General features: G+C 40.6%; 1 protein-coding gene and 1 long non-coding RNA gene across 2 annotated transcripts in view; one reads left to right on the forward strand and one right to left on the reverse strand.

Annotated features, from left to right (window-relative positions):
- Window positions 1-395: 395 nt before the first annotated feature.
- MKX (mohawk homeobox) overlaps window positions 396-17,360 on the reverse strand; it is a 49,084-nt gene continuing 32,119 nt past the window's right edge. Inside the window, exons 5-6 of the mRNA XM_026843405.1 lie at window positions 3,281-3,314; window positions 396-3,093 (exon numbers count right to left, since the gene is read on the reverse strand). Coding sequence (XP_026699206.1) covers window positions 2,907-3,093; window positions 3,281-3,314 — 221 coding nt within the window. The 3' untranslated portion in view covers window positions 396-2,906. The remainder of the gene's footprint in view (window positions 3,094-3,280; window positions 3,315-17,360) is intronic.
- LOC113477131 lies at window positions 9,661-16,634 on the forward strand. The gene is made up of 3 exons (XR_003397848.1): window positions 9,661-11,050; window positions 12,252-12,377; window positions 14,384-16,634. It is a non-coding gene; the product is annotated as an uncharacterized LOC113477131 (long non-coding RNA).

The following is a 17,360-nucleotide window of genomic DNA, read 5'->3' on the forward strand; positions in this document are numbered from 1 at the left end:
TAGATGGACTGACTGCATCTCCTTCTCCACCAAGGCTTCACAGCCAGAGTGTATCCATACATGGCACTGTAGACAGATGTAGCTTGTAGTCATAAAAAATCATCAATGACCAAAGTCCTTCCCAGCACATGGACCTTCTCCAGTGACTCAGCACAGTGATTAGCTATGGCTTCCTTCCGCACTCCTCCAGTGTGGAGGACTTATAAACATCATGCCACGTTGTCATTAGCAGTCATTAGCCTAAACTTGCTGAACAGCCATCTTCATCAGGGATGTGCTAAACTACTTCACATAACTGTGCATCACAAGGTGTATTAATCAAAAGGCTAGCATTCTGTTTTGCCTTTGCCTATCACACGCTTGTATTCCAGTATAAAGAAACGTTGACGATAACAGGAAACCAGAGATGCAAATTACTAAGGACAGATAAATGAATATTTAATTCAAACCAGCAAGATGTTTGCAGTTATTTATTTTACTAAAATGGTTACATATGTTGAAACAAAGAAGAGCAATAGTAATAATGTTTGTTTTTCCAATATCATAAATAATTATTGAGTCTTCATTAGCTGTTGGCTCAGCACTGATCATGATTTTTGTTATTTAAAAAAAGACGCACACATAATTCATTAGAATTTGTGTTTTCAGAAAACTCTAAAGCAGCAGTAGAAAAAAAATAAATTAAAGGAAATGGTAACAAGAAATTATGCCAAGTATTTCTTAAATTTAAAACCCACTTGATGTGTTTTACAGATTATTCTTTGTGCTTTGATCATTTAAAAAAAAGAACGATGAACAAGTTGTTTATACAATGGCTTATCTTCTCCAGTTTTACTCCAGAGAAGTCCCCAAAAGTCCCTTTTTTACACGACAAATTTTGTTGTCATTTATACAGACAAAAACACTGTGAATATTTTTAACAGAAAAGTTTGTCAAAACCATCAATTTATTGTCACAAAATATTTAATACCAGAATAACTTATAATAGTATGAACAAAAGTGAAGTATTAACTCTCTGCTATTAGTTATAAACTCACATTATTATGTCAAAATCCAGTAAAGTATCAAAAATTAATGTCATGGAATCCTAGACATATAATGATGCAAGTCAGTAAAACATATACTTCAACTGTTCATACAGTCATGACATACATTTCTTGCTTGGCACTTTAAGTCAATGCAAATCAGCAATTTAGAAAACAAAGTAAAAATATATATGTACAAAATATTTTCATATCAAATCATTTTCATTGTACACTAAATAAACCCAACAACATGTTATGTTACATCAAGAAGTTTCCTAAGAAGTCACACCAAGGCTGGTATTTGCAATGTATCTTGACTATTTTAGTGCAACTGGAACAGCCTCTACTTGCAAGTTAGTTTCATCATTAGCACAGTCCTGCTTCCATTGAAGTGGGAGTTCTGCCATTAAACTCAGTGGGAGCAGGACTAAAGTCTTCTCTTGTTCATTGATGGCTCACCAAAAAGAGAAACAAGGAAAGGGATAAGTAGGAAAAAACCTGACAGGATACCCACAGGAAAAAATCCAAATCCTAGCAACAATCAGCTCTTTTCCAGTTTTCTGTAACTGACTTGGTATGAATTGGTTTTGGCTTTGCCACTGTTTATTCAAGCTCCATAAACCTCATTAGACTATTGTTATATGACTTAAGAATAACTTGTACATCTCCCAGTAAAACTTAAAAATAAACTTGTTTTTATGCTAGTTATTACACTCAACAGCAGTCAAGTTTAGAGACATGACACTTAATACATGGTTTAGTATCTACTTAAAACCCTCCCACCTTATATGATGAGATTTTTTCATTTCCTATTTGTGTTTCTAGTTTGGGCTTTGATAGTTTATATTATAGCTTTTTCTCACTGAAATGTGAACTGTCAATCAACTGTCCTCATTTATGCAGTACCTACAAAATAAAAATGCTTAAACCACATTAAAGTAGTAAGTTCCACCATGGAAACTTTTTTGAGCTCCATTCCAAATAATAAATGGCACTACAGATTTAATTTTGTACAAGAAGAAATCAATTTTACTTCTACCAAAACTTCAGTAAGTCACTAGCGAAGCTTTAAAATTATAGAAATTCAACTTGAATTAACAGCTAGTCTGGCTAGAATCTTCTGAACTAGAAATCCTTAATGAGCAACACAGCTGGGAGCATATGTATAAATTCAAAATAATCTAAACAATTAACTTATTTCCTAAATTTGTGTGTTCTAGAGTATTGCACTTTTCAAAGGAATGATTTTGGTATTTTAATATACTGCATATACAGGTAAGAAACATGCATAACAACCTCATTGTCACTTTGACAAAACATACTGTACAGTTTTTATAACACTGTTGATTAAAAAAAGAGAGTGAAAATGATGTAACGATTTCATTAAGACTTGTCAATTTGGACAAGTCAAATAAGCACAACTCTCCAGGGCCTCCAGCAGTAATGTGTTTAGCCCTAGGCTGCTTAAGCCCACTTGGAATAATATACAAAGTTTAAGCATTATGGCATTGTCATTTTGAGGCATAGTACTGTTGTACTATGCCCACGTTATAGCTTATTTTTTGAAAGCAAGGCACTTACTGTAATAGCAATGCAAACATCTTATGCGCACTTTGATTAACATAAAATAAGTTAATGTTTTGATAAAAACAGGGATTTTTTTTTTATAATTTACATGCCTTTTATAGAAGCAATTGAACATTTCATTTAATACAATGAAAACGTCTGAGTCAGAAGAAACATTATTTTTTTTAACTGACCATACTGTAAAAGGGGGCCCATTTTCTACATTTGCCTCATATCTGTGAATCTGATTTTGCTGAAAACCAATCCTGCGAGGAAAATGTCCGTTTGACAGGAAAAAGAAAAAGGACCCATCTCTTAAAACTGCTGAACTAATGGCACTTTAACAGTCTTTACTTCTGATATATGTGATGATTTCTGAATAATGCAGCTGGTAGTTCCCTGCAGTTTATCCTTCCCCTGGGCAAGATTCGTTAGGGCCATAGCTGCGTTGATCTCCTTCCAGTATGTTTCATCTTTGCTGGTTCCTTTTCTGTTAGCTGCGCTAGATTCAAGCAATAACAAATATTTACATGTACAGCTTACACAGCTATGTTATGTCAGGAAAACTGTAATAATAACAATAACAACAACAACAACAACAACAACAACAACAACAACAACAATAATAATAATAATAATAATAATAGTAATAGTAATAGTTTTGGAAAACTGTGAAATCCCTTACTCACCTTTCACACTTATTTGGTCCATTCTCCAAAGTTTCTGAAAACAGAAGAAAATAAATGTCTATTTTCTTTTAATAGTTTTTAAAACAAACAAGTTCATGGAAGAGGCATATGGAAAAATAACCCAAGATTAATTCCAAAACTGATACCAGATTTCCAAATAAAATCTTTGATTCAACACATATAAAGAGCCAGCTTCATGCAAGTGTCTGCCTGGAGAAACCTACACTGAGCTTGGAGCAGGGCACATGTGAAAAATAATGCAGTGGGGAGGTTCCTCAGACATGACCTTACAGAAATAGGTTTTGGTGAGGCAGAACCTCACTGAAACCTCGCTGGCAGAACTGGCGCTGAACTCTGCCCAGCACATCCCACCCCAGCCTACGTCTGGGAAAAGGTTATCTTGGCAATAGTGAGAATAAAGCTAGTCTTGGAGGTTCACCTACATTTTGCAGAGTGATAAAGCTAGGTCTTTCAAAACATAAATCCCAAGGACACAAGGAATTGCAAAACCTAAAAATAAAAATCAGCTTCATTGCCCTTCAGTGAATGCCTTCTTGTATGCACTAAAAATAGGACTTTCACCCATGCACACATGATGTGTGTGGTTTTTAATGCGCCCCTTGCCCAGGCTGCGACTCAGTCACAGATGCAGGCTGAGAAGGACACCAGTAACAAGCACACCTGGTTAACAGCCCTCAAAGATGAAATTGCATCACAGGCATAAGCTACTCTTTCCCATCAAGAGTCACATTTGTTCATTCATTAAGTCCTCACGTTGCAGAGAAGCCAGAAATATTTACCAAGCAGAAATGTATAAGCTTTATTCAGTGGGCTTGCTATCCTGACACTGAAACGCATTATAGAGGAATGAGAAGTCAATGCCTAACTGCAACACCTACGGAGAATGAGTCAGACAAAAGAAACATCAATGACATGAGCACTGGTGGCTACAAAAAGCCCCTAAATGCAGCATAAATCTCATGAAGTAATGCACCTCTTTATGAGGCTACTTTCCCAACTAAAAATCAACCTTGCTGCTTGATTTCCTTCAGATTATTAATTACAAGTTGATCTTCTCTTTAAACAGAGCTGCCTGTGGAATAGGTCTCAAAGCGTATTGCGACCCTTAGAAGCTCTCCACTTACGAATGACTTTGCCCACCACTGAGCAGCAGCCCTTTCTCATACATACAACTCAGCCCAGCCACACTCCCCAGCACTTGGAGGCAACCACTGAGGCAGTCGCACCAAAGAAAGGCAGGGAGACCAGCTATAATTTCAGAGGTCAGATGTTTGCCAAGCTGTTTGATTTAGCAGGCCTCCATCCGTTCTCAAAACAGCTTTATAAATAAATGTCCACAAGTGACCAAGGTTCACATTTTGTTCCAAAAGAGCATGTCTTAAATCAGTATCTCTTAAGCTCTCCTGGATCAATGCTTGAAGATGATTTAAGAGGGGGAAGATCTATCTATGCAGAGGAGAGGGAACCAAGGAAAAAAAGAAACATTTGATCCAGAGAGGTACTGAATGACACTAAAAGTCTCCTTGTTCATGCTGTACTTGGCTACAAATAATTTTTCAGCCCTGCTTTTTTTTTTTTTTTTTTTTTTTTTTTTTTTTTTTAATAAAGACAATTTTAAAGAGGAGGTTTAGGACTGAATAGATCAGTAGGTATAGAAATGGAAATGGCAAGTAATAGAGAACATCGTTGCCAGAGCAAACCTGGATATAAATACACCTCTCTCAAGCATCTGTCAGTTTCTTTTGCTGTTGGAAAATATTTCCTATGAACAAAAAAATTGCTTGTACAAACTTCTGAGGAAAGTAGGTGTGAATGGTGACACACATTCCAATTCCAGCGTTTATTTGAAGGAGTATTTGCAAATATTTTTTACTGGTGTTTAGCCAGCTCTAAAAGAAAGCAGCTTGCCCATGGTATATAAAAGTGGTAGCAAAGCTAAAAAATAAAATCTAGGAGCAAAGAGCTCCCCTTGCTGAAGATTTTTCCTGAATTACAAGTCTTTTTTTTATTCCATTCAGGTTTTATGTTTTTTTCAAACAAATAATTTATGTCAAAGAAACTCGAAACTGGGTTACAATAAAACCATCATTGATAATTTGCAAAGCTCTTGCTAATAACTGCTGTAAAAGCATGTTAGTACAATGAAGTCTGAAAATCCATCATTTCAAAGCACAGGCCCCCTTTTTCTTGCCAAAAATCCTTTACTGCTATACCAAACCTCTGACAGCATATCCCAGTTTGCACTACCATAGCATCCAAGCAGCTGTCTGAACAGCCCTTCATGAAGGAAATAAGGATTACCATCACTTTTTTGGATGGGGATAACCACACTGAGAGAGACAAAGACCATTCCCCACGCTCTCCTTGAAATCTTGCTGGTCAAATCAACTTGATCCAACTCAAAAGGAAGAGTAGGGTTCACCTCACTTGTCATGAACCTGCCATCGAAAACATGTAACTTTATCCAGACTAGTTGTCCAGACTCCATTCCCAAATGACAGAGATGTCCTCCAAGAAGTGCTTTCAGCCCACCTGTCTAACACCACAGTCCAATATCCCCGAGTGCTGCTGCAAAGCCAGACCGAGAAGCCGTCTTCTGAGGTTACATCTTCCCACTCTTTCCCTTTGGCCAGCATTATCATCCATGTGGATATGCTGTGAGCTGGATGAAAGGAGGACCATATCTCTCCTTTGGAGATTAAACTGGTGGTGTAACTACAGCCTGAACTGCTTAGCTCAGCCTAGAAGAAATGCAGTCTGGCCATGTCTGGCTCTTCAATGATAACAGAGAGAACATAGATGACAACATTTTACCAAATTTAAAAAAAAAAAAAAGGTGAATCTTGCCTGACATTTTGCTTTTTCTTCATCTTTTGCAATCTACCTGCTCTAACCCTAACAACTAATTAAATATTTTGGTAATTAAAGCTTTTGATCTTTGGCATATCTGTACATCAATTGCAATGTATATTTCAACTGTTAAAGCAACATTTTGGTGAGACTGTTTTGTTAATATAATTGAAGAACAGCATTCTCAATAAGGAAAGTGTTTGGTTTCTTGACTATCACACAACATGTTCCTAGGTTTCTTCTCTGACACAATGAGGAAATGGCACTGGAACTGGGCAATATCTCTGAAAATGGTGATGGAAGGAATGGAAAAATGATGTAGCATACTAAATCACAGAAACACAGAATCATCTAGGTTGGAAAAGACCTTGTAGATCATCTAGTCCAACCATTAACCTAACACTGACAGTTTCCAACTACATCAGATCCCTCAGCGCTATGTCGACCCGACTCTTAAACACCTCCAGGGATGGGGACTCCACCACCTCCCTGGGCAGCACATTCCAACACCTAACGACCTGTTCTGTAAATAAATGCTTCCTAATATCTAGTCTAAACCTTCCCTTGCATAACCTGAGGCCATTCCCTCTTGTTCTATCGCTTATTACTTGGTTAGAGAGACTCATCCCCAGCTCTCTGCACCCTCCTTTCAGGTAGCTGTAGAGGGTGATAAGGTCTCCCCTCAGCCTCCTCTTCTCCAGACTAAACACCCCCAGTTCCCTCAGCCGCTCCCCGTACGACCTGTGCTCCAGACCCTGCACCAGCTCCGTTGCCCTTCTCTGGACACGCTCGAGTCATTCAATGTCCTTTTTGTAGTGAGGGGCCCAAAACTGAACACAGGAATCGAGGGGCGGCCTCACCAGTGCCGAGTACAGGGGTCAGATCCCTTCCCTGTCCCTGCTGGCCACGCTATTGCTGACACAAGCCAGGATGCCATTGGCCTTCTTGGCCCCCTGGGCACACTGCTGGCTCCTGTTCAGCCGGCTGTCAGTCAACCCCCCCAGGTCCCTCTCTGACTGGCAGCTCTCCAGCCACTCCTCCCCAAGCCTGTAGCGCTGCTGGGGGTTGTTGTGGCCCAAGGGCAGCCCCCGGAATTCGGCCTTATTGAAACTCCTCCAGTTGGGCTCAGCCCATGGCTCCAGCCTGTCCAGGTCTCTCTGCAGAGCCTCCCTACCTTCGAGCACATCAACACTCCCGCCCAACTTGGTGTCAATCTCACCAACTAGCCTCAGCTAAGAACTCACCCCAGAGCAAGTGCTGGTGGGCAGACCTCGCTCTTCACTCATGAGCCCTCTCTCACTACCTGAGAGCACTTTATAAAAGGTACCAAGGATGCACTCTAGCAACCCTTTACAAGCACTCTGGTTAACTTTAATCTAACACGCCTTAGGTGGCAGCCACCTCTCATCTCTCCTGAAATAATGTGGTCCTCTCACTAATTGGATCAAGGCAGGCTGTCACACTAATTTCAACCCCTACAAACTTCTCCAGCTTAGATAAAATGTGTCAAGTGACTCCAGAGAAAGCCAATGATGATGCATTATTATATTTCACACAGTTCCCCTGTGGCTAACTTTCCTAAACAAACTAGAGTTGTGCTCAATAGCATATTTATTAATTGAAAACCAAAAAGAAGTTGCTGCTGAAGATGATTTATTCTGTCTCAGAAAGCAATGTGCTTCTTCTGAAAGGCTGCTGGTAGGCTTTCAGCATATACTGAGATCCTACAGTAACTCTATTTAATATCAGAAACATTTTTTGTTACAAGTTTGGAAATCACTTAAAACAGCGGTCATTTGCTCTACAACTGGAAAGTTTTAAGCACTATGAAAATGGAGCTCAGTCATTTATAATTAGGGACTGTCATTTATACCTCACTTTCTGGTGTTTCATTCTGCTCCCAGTTGCAAGCATCCAGAGAATCAGCTTTTGCCTGGCCAGGAATGTCTCATTCTGCTCTCACCATCCGCCCAAAGAAACCAGCAAGGCAGGATATTTGTTCCCTCTTGTTTATAATAGGAAGTCACTATAAATCACTTACCAATGGAATCCTGTATACCTTTCCATTAGCATGAGCTTTCAGTATACAGTTTACTGTAGCATGCAGTGCCAAGAGTGTAGTCACTGGACAATACCAGCTTTGTGATACAGTATGGTATTTTTCAGGACTCACATAATTATTAATAATATATGTAGCATATTTTTTCTTTTTCACCATGAATTTCTTCATAAATATTCACTGGCTGATCCTGACAGCTCTCTTGCAAGGTAGCCTGCAGTCCCATTTTAGCAGAGATGGAAATGAGTTTCAGAAGTCCAAAGACAACATGCCTACGCAATACTTTGACCATTTCAAAAGCATTTAAGAGCAGAATTTTCCAGGATTTCTCCTATATTTAAAATGTTTTCTTTTGTTCTTCTGCTATCAGAAAGGCCCACCCAAATAAAATAAACCCAGGGTTCTTGCAGGCAAACCATCCTTAAACTGGACAATAGCATCACTTACCTCCAGTACACTGCCACTGCACCTGACTGTTGTCAAAATAATATACAAATAATTCACAAGAAGACACACATCTAAGTACATGCACAGTGCCCTTTTACATACTGCATCCACTATTAGAGAAGAAAGCCAGAACATAAATGCCGTAGCACATATACCTACTCCCATTTACAAAATACGAAGGCTCTCTGGCTACGTGGCACTTGCGGCACATTGAAATATTTCAGAACAATTCAGACCTTTACTGTTCACTGAGTCCAGACTAATAACTTTTACATACTTGGATGACTTCAGAGGTGTGCTAAATAATGTTAATTATAGTTACATTTTATTCTTTGGATCTAAGAATTCTGACCTAAGAATATCACACGTGTGTGGTGATGAACTGACTTCTCCTGAAGGCCCTGCTGGGAACAGCAAAGGAAAGACCAACCACTTACGTAGGACCAAGAAGCATCCACGTTGCTCCCCCACTCGGTGTTATATACAGCTCAAGCCGAACCGCAACAACTGGCTTAAAATCCTGCTTTGTGTTATCAGGTAACACTGACAAAGAAAAGATGGCTTGAAACCAACAGGGGAAAGAATGTGTGAATGAGGGAATGAGACAGAGAGGAAAGGGTACAGAACATTATGTAGTGGGGAAAAAATGGACAGGGAAGTCAAGACACAATAGGTCAGTCCCACATGACCATCATATTTCTTGAAGCTACTTAAACTTGTACAGATTCCTGACGAATTACACACCTTCTACTCTAGCTCAAAATGGAGGGAAAAAAAAAACCTGCTGGCCCCAAATAGTGAACACTATAAAATATTTGTTGGTTCAATAAAAGGTCCTGTATAACTTATCTTCATTTTAAAATTGGCAATGTTATTCAGCTGTTTCTCTCGCTCCCTCTCCTGAACTTTCTTTTGTTGGTTTTGGAGACTGGCTTAACATGTGTTGACCAGCATTTTCAAAACAAGCAAGAAGAGAAAAAAGAGGGAGGAACAGGAAATAAATTGGGGCAGCTGAATGAAAAATGAAGTTTACATGTGTGAGTAAATTAGTGGTGAGATGAGGTATTTCTGTAGGTCACATACACACACACCTTGACTCTAGTATTTTCCAGACTGCAGTTTCAGGGCACATCTGGCTTTCAGATCTCTGATTCTTCAAGAATAAAATTGGGTTAACTAGCATTAATATTCCTGTACTTTCCTGCATGGACACATCTTCTTTCCTCCCAAAAGATCCCAAAGTACCATGAATCACACCACATCACTAACGTTCACCCACATCTGGAGAGGGAAGGTGGCTTAGCCCAGGCTGCTCAGCAGAGCAAGGGAGGGGAAACTGTAGCCCAAAGCACCAGGCCAGGCCTTTGCTCTTAAATGGAATGTCATTTAATCTTGGTACAGACCGTAGCATCTTTTGAAAAACCCCAGCGCAGCAAACGGTGGCTCCCCCATCTTGAATCAGAGGAAGCAGGTGTTGGCTTTCCCATGCTTACACTTGCAGGGCTCCCATTTTGAGCCTGATGTGAACAGACAAATGAGTTTCTGAAGGTTGATACTGCTCAGCCAGTCACCCACATACCAAAGGCTTTCTACACAGAGACAGGACTCGTCCGATCCAGCAGAAACTCTTAAAACTCTTTTCCTCTTGCACCATCCTCTCAGGTGTCCTCAGGGACATCAGACCTATTAAGGATGAATTATGGAGAAGTGCAGACAGGAAAGCTCACGCTGGAAGGGACTCCAAACTGCAGAATCTCCTACAGAAATGTTCCCCAAACTCACCCTAGTGGCTGACCTCCTGCAGACCCTGGGCCACCTCCACACGGGATCTGCTCAGTGTTGTCCCTCATGAAGCCATTCCTGCCTACAGCAAGTCCTGGACTGGGCAGGTCTGTGTGAAACCACCCGGCTGGGGCTGGCAGTGCTTGTGCAGCAGAGCTTTTTGGTGGAGGGACGGAAGCCCCCGCTGGAGTTTCAGATGACCTGTGGCTGCAGACACGGCGAGGCAGCGCGACGTGAGAGTGCGCATGATACCAGTCGCAGCTGGTCTGATCTCAGGGGGGTACCAGATTTCTACTGACAGAGATTTATTACCTTGTCCTTTTGTTGGGTGGGAGGAGGAAAGCTGTCAGAAACTTGCAGGAACAAGCTCTGGGCCCAGGCTCTAGAGAAAACTCCTTTTCAGCAAAGCTTTCATTTCCCACTGCCCTCTCTTTCTTCCAGCAGGAGGTTGTGGAGCAGCTTGTAATGAAGTCACCCCCACAACCCTGTTACCTCACTCCTTTGGCTTCACAGTGACACCAAGTATAACAACTGACCTGTCATCAGCTGTTACGTCCTTTCAAGATGAACAAACTGCATAATGACAATTTATGTTCACAGTGACAGCTACAGTGAGTATTTTTCCCTGTTGTTCTGGTGTTTTTTTTTTCCAGGAACAGCTTTCGCCTTGGTCTGACCTCTTCTATTAAGACCCATAGGTTAGTCTTGCCAATGTCAGAAATATCCCTTTCCCACCATGCCTCAGACAAAGCCTTTTCAGTGAAATCTTTCTTTGAAATTTGCTTCTTACACCAAAGCATCAGATATAAACTTTAACTGTGAGGGACTGGTACCTCCAGTTTTTTTCCTGAATACCTGGGAAATTGAAGACTTTTTTTCCCTGTGCAGCCTGGAGCCTGCTGAAGTGGGAGTAGGCATCTAGTTACATTTTAATAGATGGGATTTTTATAAAATGAGTGTACATGCCCACAGAGACTGGGATAGGTGTATTTTATAAACCATAAAAGAGAACTGAGTTTGCAAGTCTATATTAACATTTGCATTAATAAGTGCACTGAAAGCCCCACATAATAGTAGGCATGGTGCAAATGGTCTTACAGTCTTGGGCTATGCACCTGCATGTAAGAATTTATGAGTTAGCAAACTAGATACAAACCTGGTGTAAATCACTTCATTGTTCAGGCTGTCACGGCTGGCTCTAAATTTCCCATGACCAGTGACAGTGTGTTCTCCTTGGTGAGCTGCAGGGCACTGTGTGAGACTTGTTTTCTTAGCCAGACTTTAGCAGGGCTTAAATGGGAGTCAGGGCTGTGTAGAGTTGGAGGCGAGCTGTTAACGAACTGACGGTTATATGGTATTATTTTCTTTTCAGGTTTGCTGCAAAGCTGACTGAAATCAAATCTTTCCTCGTTGAGTTGGCATGTAATTAATAGTGTAATGTTGTCAAGATTCCTTGGTGATGGTCTCCTATATGCGTTTCATAATGGATAAACAAATATCTGACCCAGGCTTCATTTTTCGGGTGTTATTTAGAAAAGGATTTAGAGCAGGTGCTGTGCTGACTGGAAGGATGAAATAGCTCTCCTATTGCAAACTGTTACGGGTTAACAGTGAAAACCAAGTTAGGCAGCAGGGAAGAAAGGAGAAGAGAAAAAATAATAAATAAAGGGTATGGGAGAAGTTAAAAAAAAGGAAATGAGAAAATGACAAATGAAGATTCATTAGGAAAGAGTAAGGAGTATGAAAGGAGAAAACATATCAGTGCGTTAATTTTCTTTATTTTCAATATAAAAATATCTTTTTCCCACCCAGGAATCTCGCTGTTGTGCAGGCAGGCACGTTCAGGCTTTCACTCTGGATCTAAAAAGTTTAATTGGGAGCTCTTAAAGCCTAAAATAAGGCTTTAAAAGTAAAAAGCTGAAGTCAAATGCAGCCAGGGTAAGCACTATTACACTCCAGCCCGATTGTTTTTCATTAAAAAAGCAGGGTGAAAGGGAGGGTTTCAAAGCCGTATTTCAACCCTAGGCTGACACTACAGCAGTAAAATCTGATTTTGTTATGCTAGTTGGCTGTGGGTTTGGGAGCAGACCCTACATATGCGGTGTAACGTTATGATATGAATGCATGCACACAGGATATTTTCAGAAGCCTCCTGCAGAATTCAGAGAAATGTGCCCCCTGTTCCCGCGGCCCCTCTTGCAGGAGCCAGCTCCTCTCCTGCCCTTGGGAGCCAAGTGGGCTCAGACATGGCATAGGCTGCACAAAGGCAATTTAAATTACAAGGTGCTGTATTTTCAGGCAAGTGGAGGAACTTCTAAGTGAATGCCAGAACTGATTTCCAGGGTGTGTTTAGCCAGCAGCATGCAATAAAGAATGGATAAGTCTGTCACAGAGAGGAAATTCACTGTTTCTTTCACTTGCCTGTAAGATAAAGAAAGGACTGACAAATAAGGTCTTTTTAAATACAGCTACTTCCATGCACTGCATGGGGTACTGGGATGTGCACAATACTTATGTCCAAATATGAAACCCCAGGTACCTTAGTTATGTCCCAAACTTAGTGCACTCTGTGTGATCGCAAGCATTAAAATTCAAGCAGCTTGTATGGAAGTGCATAAGCACATACAGGGCTCCAAGAGTCAAGTAGCTTTCAAAATGGCTGTAAACTGCATAAGAACCTCACAGTAATCCCAACCAACTGCTGCACAACAGATCCTACAAATGAAAGAATTACATGTGAAATCTAAAAAATTATTTGTGTCTATAAGGAGATACAGATATGTTTATATATATATACATATCTGCATTTGCTTCTATATTATGTGTGCATAAAAATGGGAAAGCTGTCTGCCTTCCCACTGAGCATACTGTGAGATACAGCAGCATGATCACATGTGGTATTTTCTGTGGTGACCACCTCCCTGAAGGTGCAGGACAGACCCTCTCTGGGGAAGAACCCAGAGCAGCAGGTTAGACCTTTCCCCGCACAACCTCAGCGGCACAGCACAGTGGTTCCGAGGCTGTTGCGGGAGAGGAATGCAAGAAGATAAAAGATAGTCAGATGGATTTAACAATGCCAGTAAATCATGTTAGTGATTGACAGTCCCTCTGCTTGTGCTACAGGTTTGTGTGGGGCTTGGTAAGCTCTTCTAACTGACCTTTTCACAGATGCCACAGTACATTCCCCAATCTCTGGACTCTGACTCAAGAGCCTGGGCTCTCATCTTCAGCAGTGACCACCAATGAGGTCAACAAGGGCTGTGCTTTGAATGTATAAAGAGCCATGAAATCGTTAACAGCTACAAGATCTTAGGTTATCTAAAATGACTTCAAACTGTGATTTTTTTGGTGCCTCGGTTCCCTATTTGTGAAATCCTACACACGTCGTATAAAAAGAAGTTTATTGAAGTTTGCAAAGGACCAGATGGAATGTATCAAATGACACTGAACAGCAGATCATGAAATTAATCATCCTGTCCTGAGAGGCTCAGCTCTGCGTTCACATTAGTGATTTTTTTGGTAGAGAAGTGGCAACAAGCACCCAGTGAGGATGTGAGTTGGGTTTTGAGGCTTCTTTCAAACTGGGCCAGCTCACATATGTCAGAAAAGCATCTCTTTCCTTATCTAGCTAAAAATGTGATGAGAACCATTTTACTCAGCATCCTGAGGAGTTACAGGAACCTAGGCAGAAAGCTGTAGTCCCACACCTCCCTGATCATATGTAGAATAACCAGTAGAAAGAAACATTGTTGAGTGAGCTGCAGGGAGAATAGTTGCCTGTGGACTAGTCTCACCTCCAACTGCACAAAAATTATTTTAGTGTTTCATTGCATTATTTCTGAATCAAGTTTTTAGTTCTGCTCCCTCTTCTTTCCCTTGTGAAGCTATTGCAGTCTTCATGCTCCTTCTCACCACAACTTGCAGTGTTATTATTTCCATTACAGGATTTCTTCCCAAACCTAAATATTCCCAGACACCTTCTGAACAGGCCCTCAGAGATTCTAATAAACTGGGAGGTATCTCAAGAAGGGCCGTGTTTTCAGTTTTCCTATTCACCGAGCAAGTGAGAGGTAGCACAGCAAACCAGGCAAAAGGGAGAAGGCTCTTGGAGCACAAAAATCATGTGCCCAGAATTATTCAGGAAGATGTACTTATTTGCCAAGTGGTTTTGAAGAAGCAGGAACACCTCCTTCTTCTCCAAACATCATCTTGCATTTAAAATGGTTTGAGTCCTAGCGCAGTGCAATTTCAATGACTCTGCAGAGGAACTGTACTTAGAAGAGCTCAGAGACCATCCTGGCTATCATGGAAATTGATACAGTGTAATAAATAAGCCAAACTGAGCTTGAATCCTCAAGGAGAAGCAAAATCTTAACACTGCAGATGCTCACTAATAGAAAGTTGTAAGAGGCCTTCACAGCAGAGTCTTTGCGTAAGATCAATGAGGCTCCCGCACTCCAAAGGAGCATGTGTGGGAGGTCCTGAAACAGTAGTAGGCCAGTATTTAACATTGCAAAGGCCGGGGATGTGAACAGCTTTGTGGAAGAAGATGGAATTGCTCTTTTGGCAAAACATGTGAAACTGTCTGTGATAACGGGAATGAGAGCAAGGATGACTGAACAAATATTTGCACTGAATGTCTTGTCAGGACAGGGGAATTGCTACTGATATGATCTTTACTTTCAATGTTACTGCTTCTGACAGTCTAACAGACTTTGCAGATGTTTATTGGCCACTAAATCATTCTTCAAGAATGTTGGCTCCATTCCCAAACCTGAAGAGTCTGAATGTGAAGGGGTTTGTTATTCAACACACACTGCTGCTGCTTTTGGAGACAGAGATTTTCAAAAAACCAGCAGGGAAGCATCGTCAACTGATAACAACATGGAACTGAATTCAGACTTCTCAGCACTCAGGCACTCAGATGTTGAGGCATGCTTGAGTAAATGAGCACCACGTAGCAGGGCATCGTGTATCCACGTGGCATAGCACACTGTCTCAGCTGCAACAGCAACGCTACGCCACATTAACAGACCTGTATCGTAGCAAAGATTGCTGAGGAGAGACAGGGCTTCCTAACTCATCCTGACCTTAATATACTGCTTGCAGTTCTTGGTATAGCACAACTGCATGAATTTTGAAGCCTCTGTAAAATTCACTCCATGACGCTGCAGAGATTATTGCTGTTCCGTGCGCTACTCTAACTGTAGAACACGCTGCATAACAACAAGGCGTATTCAAACCCTCTGCCATTCATCCCAAGAAGAGTAGTTCGCAAAGATGCAATTGCTGAGCTCTAGAGGACTCTAAGCCACAATATTTCAAGCCAAACAGATTTGCTTTCAAATAGAGAGTATCTGAACCATGGGCAATATGCCCAGGCTGTTTCTCTCAGTGAAGATGCCAATTCTCTGAGATCACTGCAGAGAGCTCTCACCTGAAAAAGCTACACTGGACACTGGGAACTATACCTAAATAGCAACTACACCAAAACAGTAGTAATAATTGTGACAGTAATAGCACATATCTTTTAAATAATGAGTGATAAAAAAAAATCCATGCCTTTGTACTAATAAAACGACAAATTATTGCAGCACAATGTATTATTACCACAGAGAAAAAATGTATTATCCAGAACTATTAAACATATTTCTCCCCAAAAGGCACGGATTACCTTGACAAGCGTAGCCCAAGTCACAATATCGGACATGATCTAACAACAGCTAAAGCCAATAGCCTCCTCTAAACCCTAACTGAATTGCTGGCTAGCAGCCTCCAATATCAGAGACAATGTTATCTAAAGCAGACCCTTGTAAATTTTTTTCCTGCAAAGTGGGTGAATATTGTTTGTTTAAAAATATCAGGTGGCACAGAGATAGGGTGCTTCAGAAATATGCAAGACAGGTGCAGAAGGCAATAATGTCATATATACTGCATATTTGTTCTGCATTAGCTCATACACATTTTTCTGGAAGTCAGGAGATTTCTATTAGGGAATTCTCTCCTGCAACAGTTTGCTATATCAGACTTAAAACACATATTTAGGGGAAAGCCATATGGTATTTATGGTTAAATCAACCGACACTTAAAAAAAATATGAATTTTGAATAATTTGAAAGATCTGTGGATCAAAAATAACTCAGAAGCTTTATTAGCATGCATAAATAACCAGTCTTCCCTCCTGTTGCCGTAAATTAAAAAACCCCCCTCCACTCAGCAGAGTTTATGATCAGAGGAAACTGGGCTACATATACATGCATAAAAATATGGAAAATATCTGCATTCATAGAATGCAATTCCTTACACAGATGCAGTTGGAAATCACTGTGGACTTTTTGCTTGAGGAGCAACCAAATTTATCTCACAGTAACTCACACTTCTGTAATTTGCTTATGTGTCTTCCCTGACTTGCTTAGATGCTTGCCTAAGGGTAAGCAGCATCTGCAACAATCATGTATTTGTACAGATATCCTTACATCCTCACCTTCCAGATCCTGAATTTCCACTTCTATAGAGAAAAGCAATGAGACAGGAAGCCACAGTTCCAGACATAAGTAACATTCATATTTTTGGGGGAGTAACTATGGTGAAAAAAACTGAGATCCTTTGATCCCTCCAACACAGTCCCACTCTAAGCTTTGAGACTTTGGATGGAGGATAAGAGGACTCTAAGCAGCCACACAAGCCAGGCAGCTACAACACAAAGGCTTTACGGTCTGTGAACTGAACTGTTACATGTTCTCTAATTAACTTGCTGCTATTATTAGTAGTACTTCTACTTCCACTTTTAAAACAATAAAAGCTTTTTCTTTCATTTTGCAAGAATTTTTACTTTTTACTTTTGCCCGTGAGCCAAAGCTTTCCCATAGAGCAATAGTCTATATATCACGGTTTGCAAAGTTTATGGAGACCTGCAAAGGG

This window comes from Athene cunicularia (genome assembly GCF_003259725.1).
Source record: "Athene cunicularia isolate RWA chromosome 2 unlocalized genomic scaffold, athCun1 chr2_part1, whole genome shotgun sequence".
In the NCBI taxonomy this organism is placed as follows: Eukaryota; Metazoa; Chordata; class Aves; order Strigiformes; family Strigidae; genus Athene; species Athene cunicularia.